This window comes from Sesamum indicum, linkage group LG4, assembly GCF_026168435.1.
Source record: "Sesamum indicum cultivar Baizhima isolate 11 linkage group LG4, ASM2616843v1, whole genome shotgun sequence".
In the NCBI taxonomy this organism is placed as follows: domain Eukaryota; kingdom Viridiplantae; phylum Streptophyta; class Magnoliopsida; order Lamiales; family Pedaliaceae; genus Sesamum; species Sesamum indicum.
In genome coordinates this window covers 7,185,567-7,199,734 of record NC_142660.1, presented here as the reverse complement: position 1 = coordinate 7,199,734, position 14,168 = coordinate 7,185,567, and the positions used below count along the sequence as shown (strand labels likewise).

At 37.6% G+C, this 14,168-nt stretch overlaps 1 protein-coding gene and 1 long non-coding RNA gene across 3 annotated transcripts; both read right to left on the bottom strand.

Moving 5' to 3' along the window:
- Positions 1 to 5,109: 5,109 nt before the first annotated feature.
- On the bottom strand, positions 5,110 to 6,058 carry LOC110011846 (uncharacterized). 2 transcript variants are annotated; one of them, XR_016065363.1, is made up of 4 exons: positions 5,928 to 6,058; positions 5,777 to 5,857; positions 5,626 to 5,697; positions 5,110 to 5,545 (listed from the first exon to the last, which is right to left on the bottom strand). It is a non-coding gene; the product is annotated as an uncharacterized LOC110011846 (long non-coding RNA). The 2 variants fall into 2 exon arrangements; XR_016065362.1 differs by lacking the exon at positions 5,110 to 5,545 and having other exon boundaries at positions 5,618 to 5,684.
- An 89-nt stretch (positions 6,059 to 6,147) lies between these two features.
- LOC105158642 (uncharacterized) lies at positions 6,148 to 11,241 on the bottom strand. The gene is given in 10 exon segments (XM_088880040.1): positions 6,148 to 6,276; positions 6,379 to 6,648; positions 8,878 to 8,909; positions 8,912 to 8,935; positions 8,938 to 9,400; positions 9,402 to 9,646; positions 9,649 to 10,102; positions 10,607 to 10,767; positions 10,819 to 11,052; positions 11,211 to 11,241. Coding segments are annotated over 10 exon segments (2,043 nt in total).
- Positions 11,242 to 14,168: the final 2,927 nt, after the last annotated feature.

The following is a 14,168-nucleotide window of genomic DNA, read 5'->3' as shown; positions in this document are numbered from 1 at the left end:
TGGGCTTTCATAGTAACCCCCAACCCGTACCACACTTTTACGGTTTGGAAAATACATTATTTCATAAAAAAACAGAAAAGAAATTGAGAGAAATATATTTCATATTATTTTGTAAAAAATATATTTAATTACCTCTTTTCTCTTTATTCGCCACTAGCAATAAAAGGCAGATAGAGTAGTGTTTGTTTAGTCTTTTCACAATAATAAGAAGGGAAAAAATCCTTTGAAATCATTCCTTCATTCATTCCCAATTTGCAAAAACCCTAAACCGCTATTTCTCCTTCTCCTTTGTGCTCTCTCTCTCTCTCTCAACTCACTGCTGCCACAATGGCACCGACGACGTCTTTGGATGAAGAAACCGCGAAGAAAGTCATTCGTCAGGTGATTTGCAAAACATGTTTTTCTTTTTTTAGATGATGAAGAATATTCATTGTATTTGAATTTGTGTTTTAGTTGTTCTGTTTTGTGTTTTGAAAATAGAGAGAGAAAAATAGAGATAAGTAAGTGTGTGTTGAAAATAGATGATATGTTTGGATTTATGTTTTGAGATAATTTAAAATATTTTAAAATAAGTGGTGTAGGTTTGATGTTGGGATTTAGGAGACAAAAATCACTGTTCATTGTCAAATCATATATTTTTATATATATTGTTCTATATAAATATGTATATATATAAATATTTTATTTTAATATTGTATTTTTGGGAGACAAAAATTATTGTTTATTGTCAAATCATGTATATTTTATATTATGTATATATATTATATATAAAAAGTTGAAAAACAAAAAAACATACACATATTTGGTACAATAGAGATTTTCTTTGCTTCAATAAAAATATCAACATACACATATTTATTCATCAAAGTGAAAAACATTGCACATCCCGATCTATCTTAATTGGAAACACCATTTTCCGTCTTCAGCAACTTAAATGTTTTATATTTAAAATATATCTGTAACTTAAAATTATTCCTAGAAAGACCAAGTTTTTCATACAAAATCGACTCTAGTTCAACAAATATAGTACTATAATATATTTTCATAGTGAAAAAAAAAAAGTGGAAGACAAAAGAAAGCTAGAGAGAGAAAAAATGGAATCTCCACATCTCTCTCTCCTCTCTCACATACTCACACACCACCCAAAACACACACTAATGCGCAATCTTTACATACACCAGCCGGTGACTTGGAAGACGAGGAGGAAGGGTCAGCCGGCGACGGGACGGTCAAGGAGGAGGATGGCCAGAGTCAGGAAGCCGGTAGTGGAGAGATTTCTCGAGTTTTCCAAACGAGGCGCGAGAAAGATGAAGAAACGACTGTTGAGAAAACGATGGTGGCCAATTTTTTTCCGGTGATAGAGGATGAATCAACGATTGGGGAATTAAAGGGGGCTTCGCTGGTCCAGAAAGATCAAAGTTTCGCCATTGAAATCAACAAGAAAAAAGGCCAAACGCAGCAGTTTTTTCAGGAAGATGAAAGGTTTGGTTTTGCTGGTTCTTTTCCGGCAATTGAGGGTTGCAATCGATCTTTGGAGACGAAAGGAAACATTCCGAACAAAAAAGGAGGAAGTTTGGCCTCTATTTCGTCGGGGTTAGGGGCGCCACCATTTTTAGGTTTTGGTGAAGCTTCTTCAACCTCCATCAAAGGCGGACAAGGGACTGTTCACGACTTCAAAATCTCAGAGTTCCTATTCCTTGCGAATAGAGTCGTGGACGTCGGAGATATTGCTGTAATAGAGGCACTGGCGGCGCTCAAAACCCGATGGGAGGAAAAGTTTGGCCCTAGCAGAAATTTGCAGAAACCTTTTGGCCGACGACGATGGCTGGAAAAACTTTTGGCCGTGGAACTCTCAGAGCTCGCCACTATCTCCTTGGGCCGGCAACGGAAACGCGACGGGAGGATTTAAGGACTAGTGGGTCGATGGAAAATGGCTCGCCGCCGCTTGGAAAAAAATCCCAGATTCCGGCGCGGTTGTGTGACTCTTCTTTCGGCAACCAAGGTAATTAAACAGTAACTGAGACGAGTGAGAAACTGGCCGCAATGATTTTCTGGCGAACTGGCGAAGGTCCGGTCACTTTTGCGACGAACAGTGACGTGCGACGGGCGGCTAACGTGGATGCCACGGTGGAAAGGGCTGGAGCTGAGGTGGTCAGCGCTTTGGGTGACATGGAGGTTGACTTGGCAAGTGAGAGGGCTGCTGACATCAGCCCTAATAGGGCTGATGTCATCACTACTGCAAGGGCTGCTGGCATCAGCCCTATTAGGGCTGACATCATCATTGATGCAAAGACTTACATAAGCAATTACACAGTTGCTGAGGTCAGCGATGCTAGGGCTGACATCAGCAATGACACAACTACTGACATCAGCATTTCTATAGGGAAAAAACAGGATTTTCATGACACAACAAGAAAAAAGGCTATCGGTGTTCCCGTCCAAACAGGTTTGTACGTTGGCAATATCCCGTTGCATGCATGTCCTAAAAATGCGACTTTGGATGACAAAATTGCTCATGTTTTCAATAATTCTTAGCGAAAAACTGTCGTATGTGGAGCCCACTGTGCAAAATGGTGAGGTGATTATTCGCCCTTCGTTGGAAATTATTCGGGATGGATCGAAACGATGGAAGGCCACGGCAGTTGGATATTTTCTCGGAAAAAAAATTATATTCCCACCACCTAAAAGAATTTGTCACGTCAATATGGCCAGCGTTACGTGACGTCACTGCTACGGCAAATAGGTTCTTCTTCTTCCAATTCAAATCAATCATAGATATGGAAGAAGTAATTGAGGGTGGACCATGGCTATTTCAGGGACAACCGATCGTCCTTTAGTAATGGGAGCTAGGAATAGCAATGTAAAAATTGAAACATACACAAGTCCCCGTCTGGATCAAGCTAAGACACCTTCCGATGGAGTTGTGGATTACGGAGGGATTGAGCATAGTGGCGAGTGGAGTCGGAAAACTGTTGTACCCGGATGCCATAATGAGAGCATACACGAGACTGGACTTCGCTCGTGTATGCATCATGCTAAACATCACCTCAAAATTATCAAATCATATCATTATCATGACCCTAGATGAGAGAGGAGGGGAAACACCATGCAAAGTCGATGTCGAATATGAATGGGTTCTGTCGAAGTGTACGGGCTGCATGAGCTTGGGCCACTCTATCAAAGACTGTCCATTGACGAAACCGGCTAAGCAAACCAAACCATCAGTGTCTGTATATGTACCCAAAGTAGCGGGGCCACGAATACCTAGGAGGGAGGAGAATTTCACTAAAACGTTAAGGGTTCCACAACTAGAAACTCCTCGGAATTCTTCCAGACTACAGGTGGAAGAGAGCGAATCACTACCATTGGACACGCATGCATCTCCCACTCGATGTGGAGACAAGAGACGAGAGGACAAAGGCAAGTCATTGGTTATTTTTAATACTTTTGATGCCTTACAGATGCTTGAGGATGTAGATGAAACTACTGGGGATCCTAATCCAAGCAGCCCCAAGCAAGGTGATCCATGTTGAATATGGCAGTTTGGAATGTTCGTGGCCTGAACAAAAGGGACCATCAGCTAGCAGTGAAAGATCTTGTTGCTGAGTTCAGGTTTACATTTCCTTAGTCTCCTTGAAACCCATATTCCTTTGAATAATGCTTCTCAAATTTAGTCTTTTTTATTACCCCAATGGAAATGGTTTGTGGATTATGTGACGACGGGGAATCGTATTTGGATTGCATGGGATGATAACTTCATTGATGTTGATGTGGTTGAGTTGGGTACACAATTTATACACTATCATGTTACTATTCGAGCACTTCAGGAATCAGTTGATGTTACCATCATTTATGGGGCCACTAAGGTAGGGGACAGACGAGAACTCTGGGACTCTCTGACGACATTGGGCAGACAATGTGTGGATACCCCGTGGTTAGTTGGGGTGATTTTAATGTTGTTCGGGACCTTAGTGAGGTTTGTGGGGCTTCTTGAGACATACGGCTGGCAATGGAGGAATTAAATAATTGCATCCAGAATGCAGGATTGCTTCCTTTACCCATGCAAGGAGAATAGTACACATGGCACAATTGCAGTGAAAGCCCCCGGAATCTATGGAAACGATTGGATAGGATACTCATTAATGACACATGGATTGATCGTTTCCCCACTTCATCTTACTCGAGCCAGACAAAATGCATAAAACCCCCCTGTGTTTTAAAAAGTATGCAAAAAGCACCCCCCCTGTTTTCAGAATAGGCTAAAACCCCCCTCATATTTTATTTTAGTCAGTAAAAAACCCCCATTCTATTAGAAACTAATGGGAGGTGGAGAAGACGCGCGTCTGCTGCGTTTGGTAGTGTTTTTCTATGATTTAGGTTGATATTTAATGACTCTTTAGATCAAAATACCCCTCTATGAGTCTATATAACATGCAAAGGGGTTTTTTGCTTGTTTTCTATCTTCCTTTTGCCATTTCTCCCCCAAAAAAAGGTATGAAACTATTTCCTTTTTTCTCTTTTATTTTATGTGTTCAGTTTAATTTTGGTAATTTAATTATATCAAATTATTTTTTTTATTTCATTTTTGTAGAATGAGCTATTCTAGGAAATCCCCTTCAAAAAGAGAAGAAATTACAGATTTGAGATATAAAAATCCAAAGTGCTTTTGTCAAAGAAATGCCGCTATTGGAGTTGTCGGTCCGACAAAAGAAAGTGAAGGAAAATTGTTCTGCAATTGTAGAGCTGGACAATGCAATTTTTTAGTTGGTTGGAACCAATCAGTGTATCTCGTACAAACTCACAAAGTTTCCAAATGCTAGAAATGGAAGAAGAGGTGGAATCAAATATAAGAGGTATGGAAGAGAAATTTTCTGAACTGATCTCTGTATGCGAAGACCTGACTGGCAAAGTGAAGCAGCTTGATGCCAATCAAAAAATGTTAAAGGCACTAATTGTAGCTATTTTATTTTGCATGATTGTTGTATTATTTAAATGAATTTGTCAATGCAATGTTGTTAAGTGAATTTGTTAGTGTAATGTTAATGAACCTATAATATAAATAAAAAACAGCAAAATGCATCAATGCATCATCACAATTTCCCAACAACAAACAACAAAAACAACCATCATGAATTTCATTTTAGTTCAAAATGGACAAAGTGCATTCACTGAAACATGTACACAACTAGATTTTCATCCTGATTTACAACTATACATCCAAAAATTCTAATTTGCAACCATCAGTTTTGCAAAATCCATCACTAAAACATCACAAAATAGATAAAAATTGAACCTCAATTGCACCTCATACATTTCTTGTGGGCTTTGATATTCCATCAGTATTTTCATCATTTTTCTTGGTTTGTCCTGGCCTATATGAGTTGGCCAAACCCTTGATCAGTGAAGAAATAGATGGATTTCTCTCTGCACAACATTTTCTCTTGAATTGGGAGGACTGATCTGGAGCATCTTGTTGTTGTCTCTTAAGCAATTTAGTTGAAGAAGATATTGGCTTTTTTTGCTTTCTAAGAGCTTTAGGTTTTTGCTGTAGTTGCATGAAATTATTTTAGTCCAAAGTAATAAAGTTAAAGGGACATATACTCAATGAATCATTAAGAAAATTACCTGATAAGCTGTTGAGGATTGTGGATGTTCTTGTTGGACAGGTTGTTGAGTTATTTGCTCTGAATGAACAATCTAAAACACAGTAAATGAGACACTGGTGTGAACAAATAAACCAGTAAATTCTACTTTATTAATACAACAAGTGACATACCTGTTCATGTGATGGTTTATGCACATTCAATCCTCTAGTGATAGTCTCACCTAGTGTTGTTCTGCTACTCTGTTTAGGAATCTATAAAGTAGATTTTTCATTATAAAAACCTCATAAATTGAAGCATGGTTGGTATGCAAAAATTACGTACCTTAAAAGGTTATCCTGGGGCTATTTGAGGTGGTAGCTGAAGTGGAATTGGTGGTTGAACTGGAAGTGGGGGCTGAACTGCAATTTGTGGCTGAAGTGGAAGTGGAGGCTGAACTGCAATTTTGGGCATGGAATCTTGAGATGGTTGGGAATAAATTGGAGGTACCTGCAGCACATGACAAAGAGTCAAAAATTGGTGTATGACAGTCAATAAGCTGATATTAAATTAGTATTACCTCTTCTTGAATTGCCTCATTCTCATCAAAAGGTGGATGAGGTGGGGTACTAGGTCTTTTAGATCCTGATGCACCATGTGACTTGCTGGATCTTTGTCTGCCTTGGTTGGGATTCTGCAAAGACATAATTAAAGAAAGACAAAAATAATTAAAGCTATTAAATAATATCTGTCAGATAATAAATGAACAAATAATAATTAAAGTAAGGAAAATTACTTGCTTGAATTTGGAATTGGGGTGTGGGGGATTTGTGCAACTTCTTTTATTCTGCCCTTTTCCCATACATATTGCACAAGTGTGGGTAAGACCTCTTCTTGAAGTTGTTTCCCTCACATCATTTGCATCCTTCCTTCTACATTTTTTTGGCCTTCCCATCTTGATTACTGCATCAGGAGGATCCACTTTTCCCATTTTTGAATCTTCAAAATCATGCATCCTTGGCACTGGGTGGATCATGTGACTGTATACCTTTAAATACACTTTCTTCTTCAAGCATTCATCAATGAAATCCTCCACTTTCAGCCTGTGATAATCAATTGCAACTGTAACGTCCGTAGAATTTTTTCACGTAATTGGGAGACTAATTGGTAATTATTAGAAATTTAAATTTAATTAGTAAATGAATTATAGATTGGATTTAGGATATAATAAAACTTGAATGGATTAAATTGAAGTTCATTATAATATTTGAGGCAAATTATATTAATTAAGAAAATCAGAAAGGACGTAATGGGTATTTTGAGAAAAGTTTAATTAAATAAATAAAATAATAATAATATTATATATAATATATATATATATCTATATACATAAATGTATCATAATAGTAATAATAATAATACTATATAAATATATGTATTTAATATAAGAAAGGAGGGGGGTGCCCACCGCCCAACCTCTCATATATATATATATATATATATATATATATATAATAGAATCCAAACTTTATCCTTACAATTGCATTTTTTCTTTTCGCCTTCAGTGAAGCGCAGCGAAGTAATACTTCATATTTTAATTATTATTAATTTATATAATTATATTATTTAATTAGTTCATTTATTAAATGTTGATTATACTGAGCGGTGAACTATTTAATCGGAGTACTTTATGATTTTGGCTATTTAAATTAGTGTCAAATTAAATATCACAATTGCTATAAAAATGATATAGTTGGTTGATTAAAATATTAGATTTGTTAGATTTAATTATCGTTATAGCTAATTTATACAATTCCATCGGAATGATTAACCAAATATGTAATTCTATGTATTATTGCTTAATTAAATTGTATGGCAATGATAAATTGACAGAAAATTCATAGAAATATTTTGGAAGTTATATTTTAGAAATATTATGTTATTAATGAGGGAAAATGAGGTTTCAGTAGTAGTATAATTTACGAATATTATTAAAAATGATAGTTATAAATATATAAGGGGTTTGATTAAGTGAATTCTTATGAATTATTTAGTAAATTAAATATATTGATTATACGTATAATATTCTATTATAGGATTTGACGACAAAGTAGAGGGTTGAGCAGTCCCTCGTGAAATCGAAGCATTTTGGGATATAAGGTAAGTAGAGCTAATTGGATATATATATAACTATATGTGTAGTATTGTATATATTATATGTATTAGTTTCTTGGATATGATCGCGAACTTGGATTTATATTTATATACATTGATTGTGTATATTGATTGTTTATATAATTAATTATGGATTATTTATTAGATTACCATAATATCGGCGAAATTGTTACTATGTGTTATGATTATAATATAGGGACATGCGGGATATGATTATGTGATGGTTGTACAATTGATTGTTGTATGAAATCGAATTGGGAGCTATTATTGAGGAAGTAATTATTATAAAAAATAGAATGATGATTGTGAATTGAAATAAAAGATGATGCTTACCTAGTGGAAGCACAGTCAATAGTTTACGAAAATATGGTCGATGATGATGTGATTGATAATGTGATATGAGAAATATCTGAATTAAGCTAGGTACCATGGCGCGTAGGGTACCGGGGTATTCCGAGGCAGCAGGGAATATCCTGTGATGCATATGATATGATGATGGCCGGCGAAACCATTGACTGATGTACTTCACCTAGAGTAAGTGGGGCCCTTAACTAATAAATGATAACAAATGAATATTATGTCGTGGATTGATTTACAGTTGTGAGTATGTATTACTGTTTATATCTAATGTTGTTGTATGACGAATGACTGTTGTCGGTGTGACTGCATGTACGTGAATCTTTGTTTGTGTATATATATATAGACTGATCAACTATACTTATTGAGTAGGCAGCTCATTCCTTACCACGTACTTTTCAGGAAATAGGTCACACTGATTAGCCACATTGGACTTTGAGCGGTGCCGTCGTCTTTATTAGGTGGGTCAGCCGTGACATCTAAAGCCAGAGTTTTTGATTGTTGGGTTGTTAAATATACTGGTCTTTTATCGGGATTTGTGTTTAAAGTTGTGGATAATTTTCCTTGAGGTTATGTACATGAGAACATGTAGTGAGTGTAAATATAACTTTTGGTGGTATATATTATCTTTTGTGATATATAATATTATATTGACAAATTATAATTTATTTTACGAGTTGAAAGAGAATTACATATAGAATGAGTTTTGATTAAAGTAAGGATGAAATAGTGATAATTAGATGTAGCGAGTAAGGGGTGCTACAGCAACAATGGCATGATAGCAAGGATATCCACAAGCTGAAACATGCCACAACTGCAAACTTCTCCTTGAGGTAAACTATGTGGTTTTGCATAAAATGCATTACCTCGTATTTGTCTTCCCCTGCCCAAGAAGGAAAGCGATTTCTACTCTCCAGCCTTTGCACTTCAGTTTTCTTCATGATATTAGGACAAACAACCCCCTCGTATTTTTCCATCCCCTCTCTTTTCACTTGAATTCTTCCCATGAACTTCTTCCTTATCCATTCAAACATCTGAATTATTGGTAATTCTCTTGCCTCCAGGATAATATGATTGAAGGATTCGTTCATGTTATTCACAAGCACATCACACTTTGTCTTAGTCGGGAAGAAACATTTTGCCCAATGTACTGGAGGTATTTCAGCCAACCATTCGTATGGTGTTTGTTCAGCATCTTTTTTTTGGTACATTTTTTCAATCTCAGTCATTGTTTTTAAGTGTTGATTAACACTGTAAGTTGATGCAGCTTTCCAAAACATTTTTTTTCAGTTGTTGCCCTTTAAATTTTTCTTTAAAATTATTGTACATGTACCTCAAACAGAATCTGTGTTCAGCCCCAGGTGCCAGTTCAGCAATGGCCTCTAGTAACCCCTTCTGCCTATCTGAAATGAAGGCCCATCCCCTCTTATTTTGTGACCCTATATCTCTAAGCAAAAGGTTCAAAAACCACTCCCAACTATCATATTTTTCAACCTCTACATACGCAACAACAATTAGATAAATGTCTTCCCAATAGCAGCCAACAACTCCCCTTTGAATAACCTCTTCAGAAAGCACCCATCCAACCCAATTAATGGTCTACACCCCTCAATGAAACCATCTCTCATGCCTCTCAAGCAAAAATACATTCTTTGTAAAACAGGTAGATTCACTTCTTTGTTCAGCTCCATTATTAAAGAGCTCCTAGGATTATGTTTGACTATTGTATGATAGTAGTCATAAAGTCTTGCATATTACTCTTTCACATCACCTGTTACCAATTTGAGAGCATGTTTTTTGGCTCTATGAACTTTATGAGTTGAAACGTCAATCTGCAATTCTCTTCTGACTTTGTTCTTCAATGATTGAAGAGACTCATTTGGATTGTCTTTTACAAACTTTTCAATTACATTACCAATGTACTTGTAATTGGCTTGCTTATTTTCAACTTTACGTGCACAGGTATGTTCTCCCTTAATAGACTTTATCTAAAATGTTGTGGATTTCATGATTGAAGATGCCCTCAACTTCCAATTACACCCATTTTTACAAGTTGCAACTATCAAGTGTTTTTCATTCTTCACCAAACTTCAAATCTCATCCCCTCCTCACAGCCCAATCCCTCAGCACATCCCTAAATTTGGCTCTTGTCTCAAACTTCATACCTACTGTCAAATCTACTTCAGCCATATTCATCATCTCATCCCACACTGGACACCTATCTCCCTCATTACCCAACTCTTCATCCTCACAATCAGTAAACCTCTGTCCATCTCCCCTACTAGTCCCTTCACCCCTCTCATTTTGTTGCTCTTGCTGTTTTTTTTTTTTTTTTCTTTCTTTCTCTCATTAAAGACCTAGAGTCTTTAGCATTGTTCTTGTGTAGTTTTCAGGCCTACAAGTGAAAATATCATAATCCCATGAACCCTCTAACATCCATGAAGGGCAATCAAAACTAATGATGAATCAGAATTTGACTCATCATTTTCTACCTCTTTCTCAACCCCTACTTCCTCACCCTCTACACCCTTATTGTCACCATCAGCCCCATCCTCAACCCCTACACCCTCATTATCACCCTCAGCCCCTTCCTCAACCCTTACTTCTTCACCTTCTACTCTCTCATTGTCACCCTCAGCCCCATCCTCCACCCCTACACCCTAATTTTCACCCTCAGCCCCTTCCTCAACCCCTACTTCTTCACCCTCTACTATCTCATTGTCACCCTCAGCCCCATCCTCCACCCCTACACCCTCATTTTCACCCTTAGCCCCTTCCTCAACCCCTACTTCTTCACTCTCTACTCTCTCATTGCCACCCTCAGCCCCATCCTCCACCCCTACACCCTCATTTTCATCCTCAGGCCCTTCCTCAACCCCTACTCCCTCAAAAACAAATCTTGCACTCTCATTTTCAGCCTCAATCCCTTCCTCATTCCCTATTTGTTCAACATTATATTGTAATAGTGGCACAGAATTTTCACAATGAAGGACATTACCACTAACATATGTAGACAACAAAGGGCCTGCTTTTTCTTCAATGTAAATTGATATAACATTACAACATTTATAGTCTCTTAATAACTCTCTAATATACCCTCATCCCCTTCTAACTTCTTTATAGACATTTGTAATGTTTGTTGAGGAAATGAATAATAAAGTACTAAGTTACTACCCTTGCCGCCAGCTTTAGTGTATATTGTTATCAGGTTATCATAGAATAATCTTTCTTTATCAACTCCTGAAAAAAAGACAGTATATCCCCCAACATATCTAATGGTTGGTACCCATTCTATGACCCCACCTAACCACAGAAAAAAGTCTGCATAGTCTCCCAAAATCATTCTCTACAAATTAATTAAGAAATTAATTTAGTCATAACATATAAAATTAACAAGAAGCATTACAGAAACTGTAAAAATTTCTATGATTAACCATTATTACAAATTTAAAATAATAGTAAATAAATATTAAGTATGCAAGGTGACTCACGGTACAAATGCAAATAAGTTTGTTCATGTGAATAAATCTCATCCAACAGAAACTACAACAATTATAAACCAACTCCACCAGCCACATGTTCCCTGTAAACTTGTATTATGTATTGATTGCACATCTCCACCACCCTACAACTCTTTCTCCAAGCACATTGGCACCAAAGAAATTGAAAGTGTAAACATTTATTGAAAACAATTAACACACCCATCGAGGCATCTCTTCTTGAAACTTGAAAGATATGCATTTATTTGATGAATAAAACAATATCACAGTATCACTATCAGATTCTGAAAATAACAAATAGAATACCAAATAAAAAGTTCGCATATATATATATATATACCAAACAGAGAGAAAGAGGACATGGATTCTAGAATAGCAAATGGAATACCAAACAAAAATAGAAAAATTTCTGTAAACTCTGCAAGAATTACAACAATTTCTCACAAAACATAAAAAAATTTAAACTTACCAGTTCTTCTTCAACAACACGAACGAACTCTCCTCTCCTCGAGCACAAACCCTAAATCTAACTTACAAAATCTAAATCAGTATTTTTCGTTCTATTTAGGGTAAAGAAACACAAGTTTTTTGATCAAATTCCCTCGTTTTCTCCCTCTCAATTGCAAACCCATAAAATTCTAGTTTTTTTACTTTGGTAATTCTAGTCTCGCTGTAACTCTTTCTCTCTCTTTGAATTCACTCTTTGACTGTAGTTAAAGAGCAGTAAAGACAGCAAGGTTATAACGGTCAAATTAGGAAGAAAAATGACGTCGTTAGTGCTCATTTTGAAAAAGGGCACGTGAGTTGACTAAAACAAAACAGGAGGGGGGTTTTAGCCTAATCTAAAAACAGGGGGTGCTTTTTGCATATTTTTTAAAACATAGGGGGGTTTTATGCATTTTTTCCTACTCGAGCCTTACACAGCGTACCTCAGATCACTCACCGATGGTCCTGTATGGGGACCGACAACAGCAGTTGGGAGGTATGTTTCGATTTGATAATTATCTTACCCTCTCACCAGAACTCATTCCTAGTGTGCAGAGCGTTTGGCAGCATAAGATAGTTGGCATACCGATGTACGTGATGACTCGAAAACTAAAAGCTTTGAAACCAATTTTTCGAGAATAGAGGAGGAATAAAGGTGATTTATCGCACAATGTGCAGTTAGCTAAGGGTTTTCTTGAAGCGGCACAAATCCTGGTCAGCTCGAACAGACAGGAGGACTTGTTCTTATACCTATAGCATTGTTGTCGAATGGTTTTGGCCAAAGCGGCGAAGCTAGAGCAAATCATGCTTCGTTAGAGAGCAAAAATGGAGTGGATGAAGGGGGTGACCAATGCTCCATGGTTTTTTTTCACAAGATTGCGCAACGAAGGACAGCAAGGAGAATCTTGCAAATTAACGATGAACACGGAGTCACCCATATGGAGCAGTAGGCGGTGGTAAATGAATTTGTCTCCTTCTTCCAAAACCTGCTAGGAGGAGAGAGACGACGGGATGTAGTTGATATCCGGTTCCTTAGACCATGGGCATGACATTTGCTGACAGACAACGAGGCCAACTCTGTCTTATTGCCTTTCACCCCGGTTGATGTTAAATAGGCAGTATTTGATATTGCTGAGGATAAAGCGTCGGGGCCCGATGGGTACTCATCCGGTTTCTTTAAAGCGGCATGGCCGATTGTGGGACAGGAGGTAAGGGAAGCGGTGTTGGATTTCTTTAATACCGGGAGGCTCTTGAAACAAATCAACACCACTTTGCTGGCAGTTATACCGAAGGTTCACTCCCTAATGTCCATAAGTGATTTTTGACCCATTTCTTGATGTAATGTGCTTTATAAGATTACCGCTAAACTCATTGTCTAACGATTGAGTGTGGTTTTGGACAAACTCATTAGCCCCTGCCAAACGGCGTTTGTGCCTAACAGAAGTATCAGTGATTATATCATGCTAGCCTAGGAATTCTTTTCGGGATACAACCAGACACGCCTTCCTCCCAGATGTGCGCTGAAAGTGGATATTAGAAAGGCGTATGATACGATTGAGTGGGACTTTCTGTCTGCTGTTCTTGAGTTATTTGGGTTCCCGAACATATTTACCAGGTGGATTGAGGAATGTGTCACTACAGCATCTTTTTCAGTCGGGCTCAATGGAAAGCCCCATGGATTCTTCACGGGAGCTAGAGGGCTACGACAGGGGGATCCTCTTTCATCGTACTTATTTGTGCTCGTCATGGAGGTGCTACACTTGGGTTTTCTCTAGTAGATTGATCAAGAAGGCCCTTTTACGTTTCACTGGAAATGCAAAGCAGCGCGTGTGTTCCAACTTGGGTTTGCTGACGACCTACTATTGTTAAGCAAGGCTGACATTACATCCATCGGAGTTTTCAAAATGGGACTTGATCGATTTGCTGGATGGTCAGGGCTGAAGTTGAACGTCTAAAAGAGTCATCTTATCATCTCAGGGTCAACACAGGGACTGAGAGAAGATATGCTGACTTTACTTGGGTTCCAGGAAGGGCAACTGCCGATGAGGTACCTTGGTCTTCCTCTCCT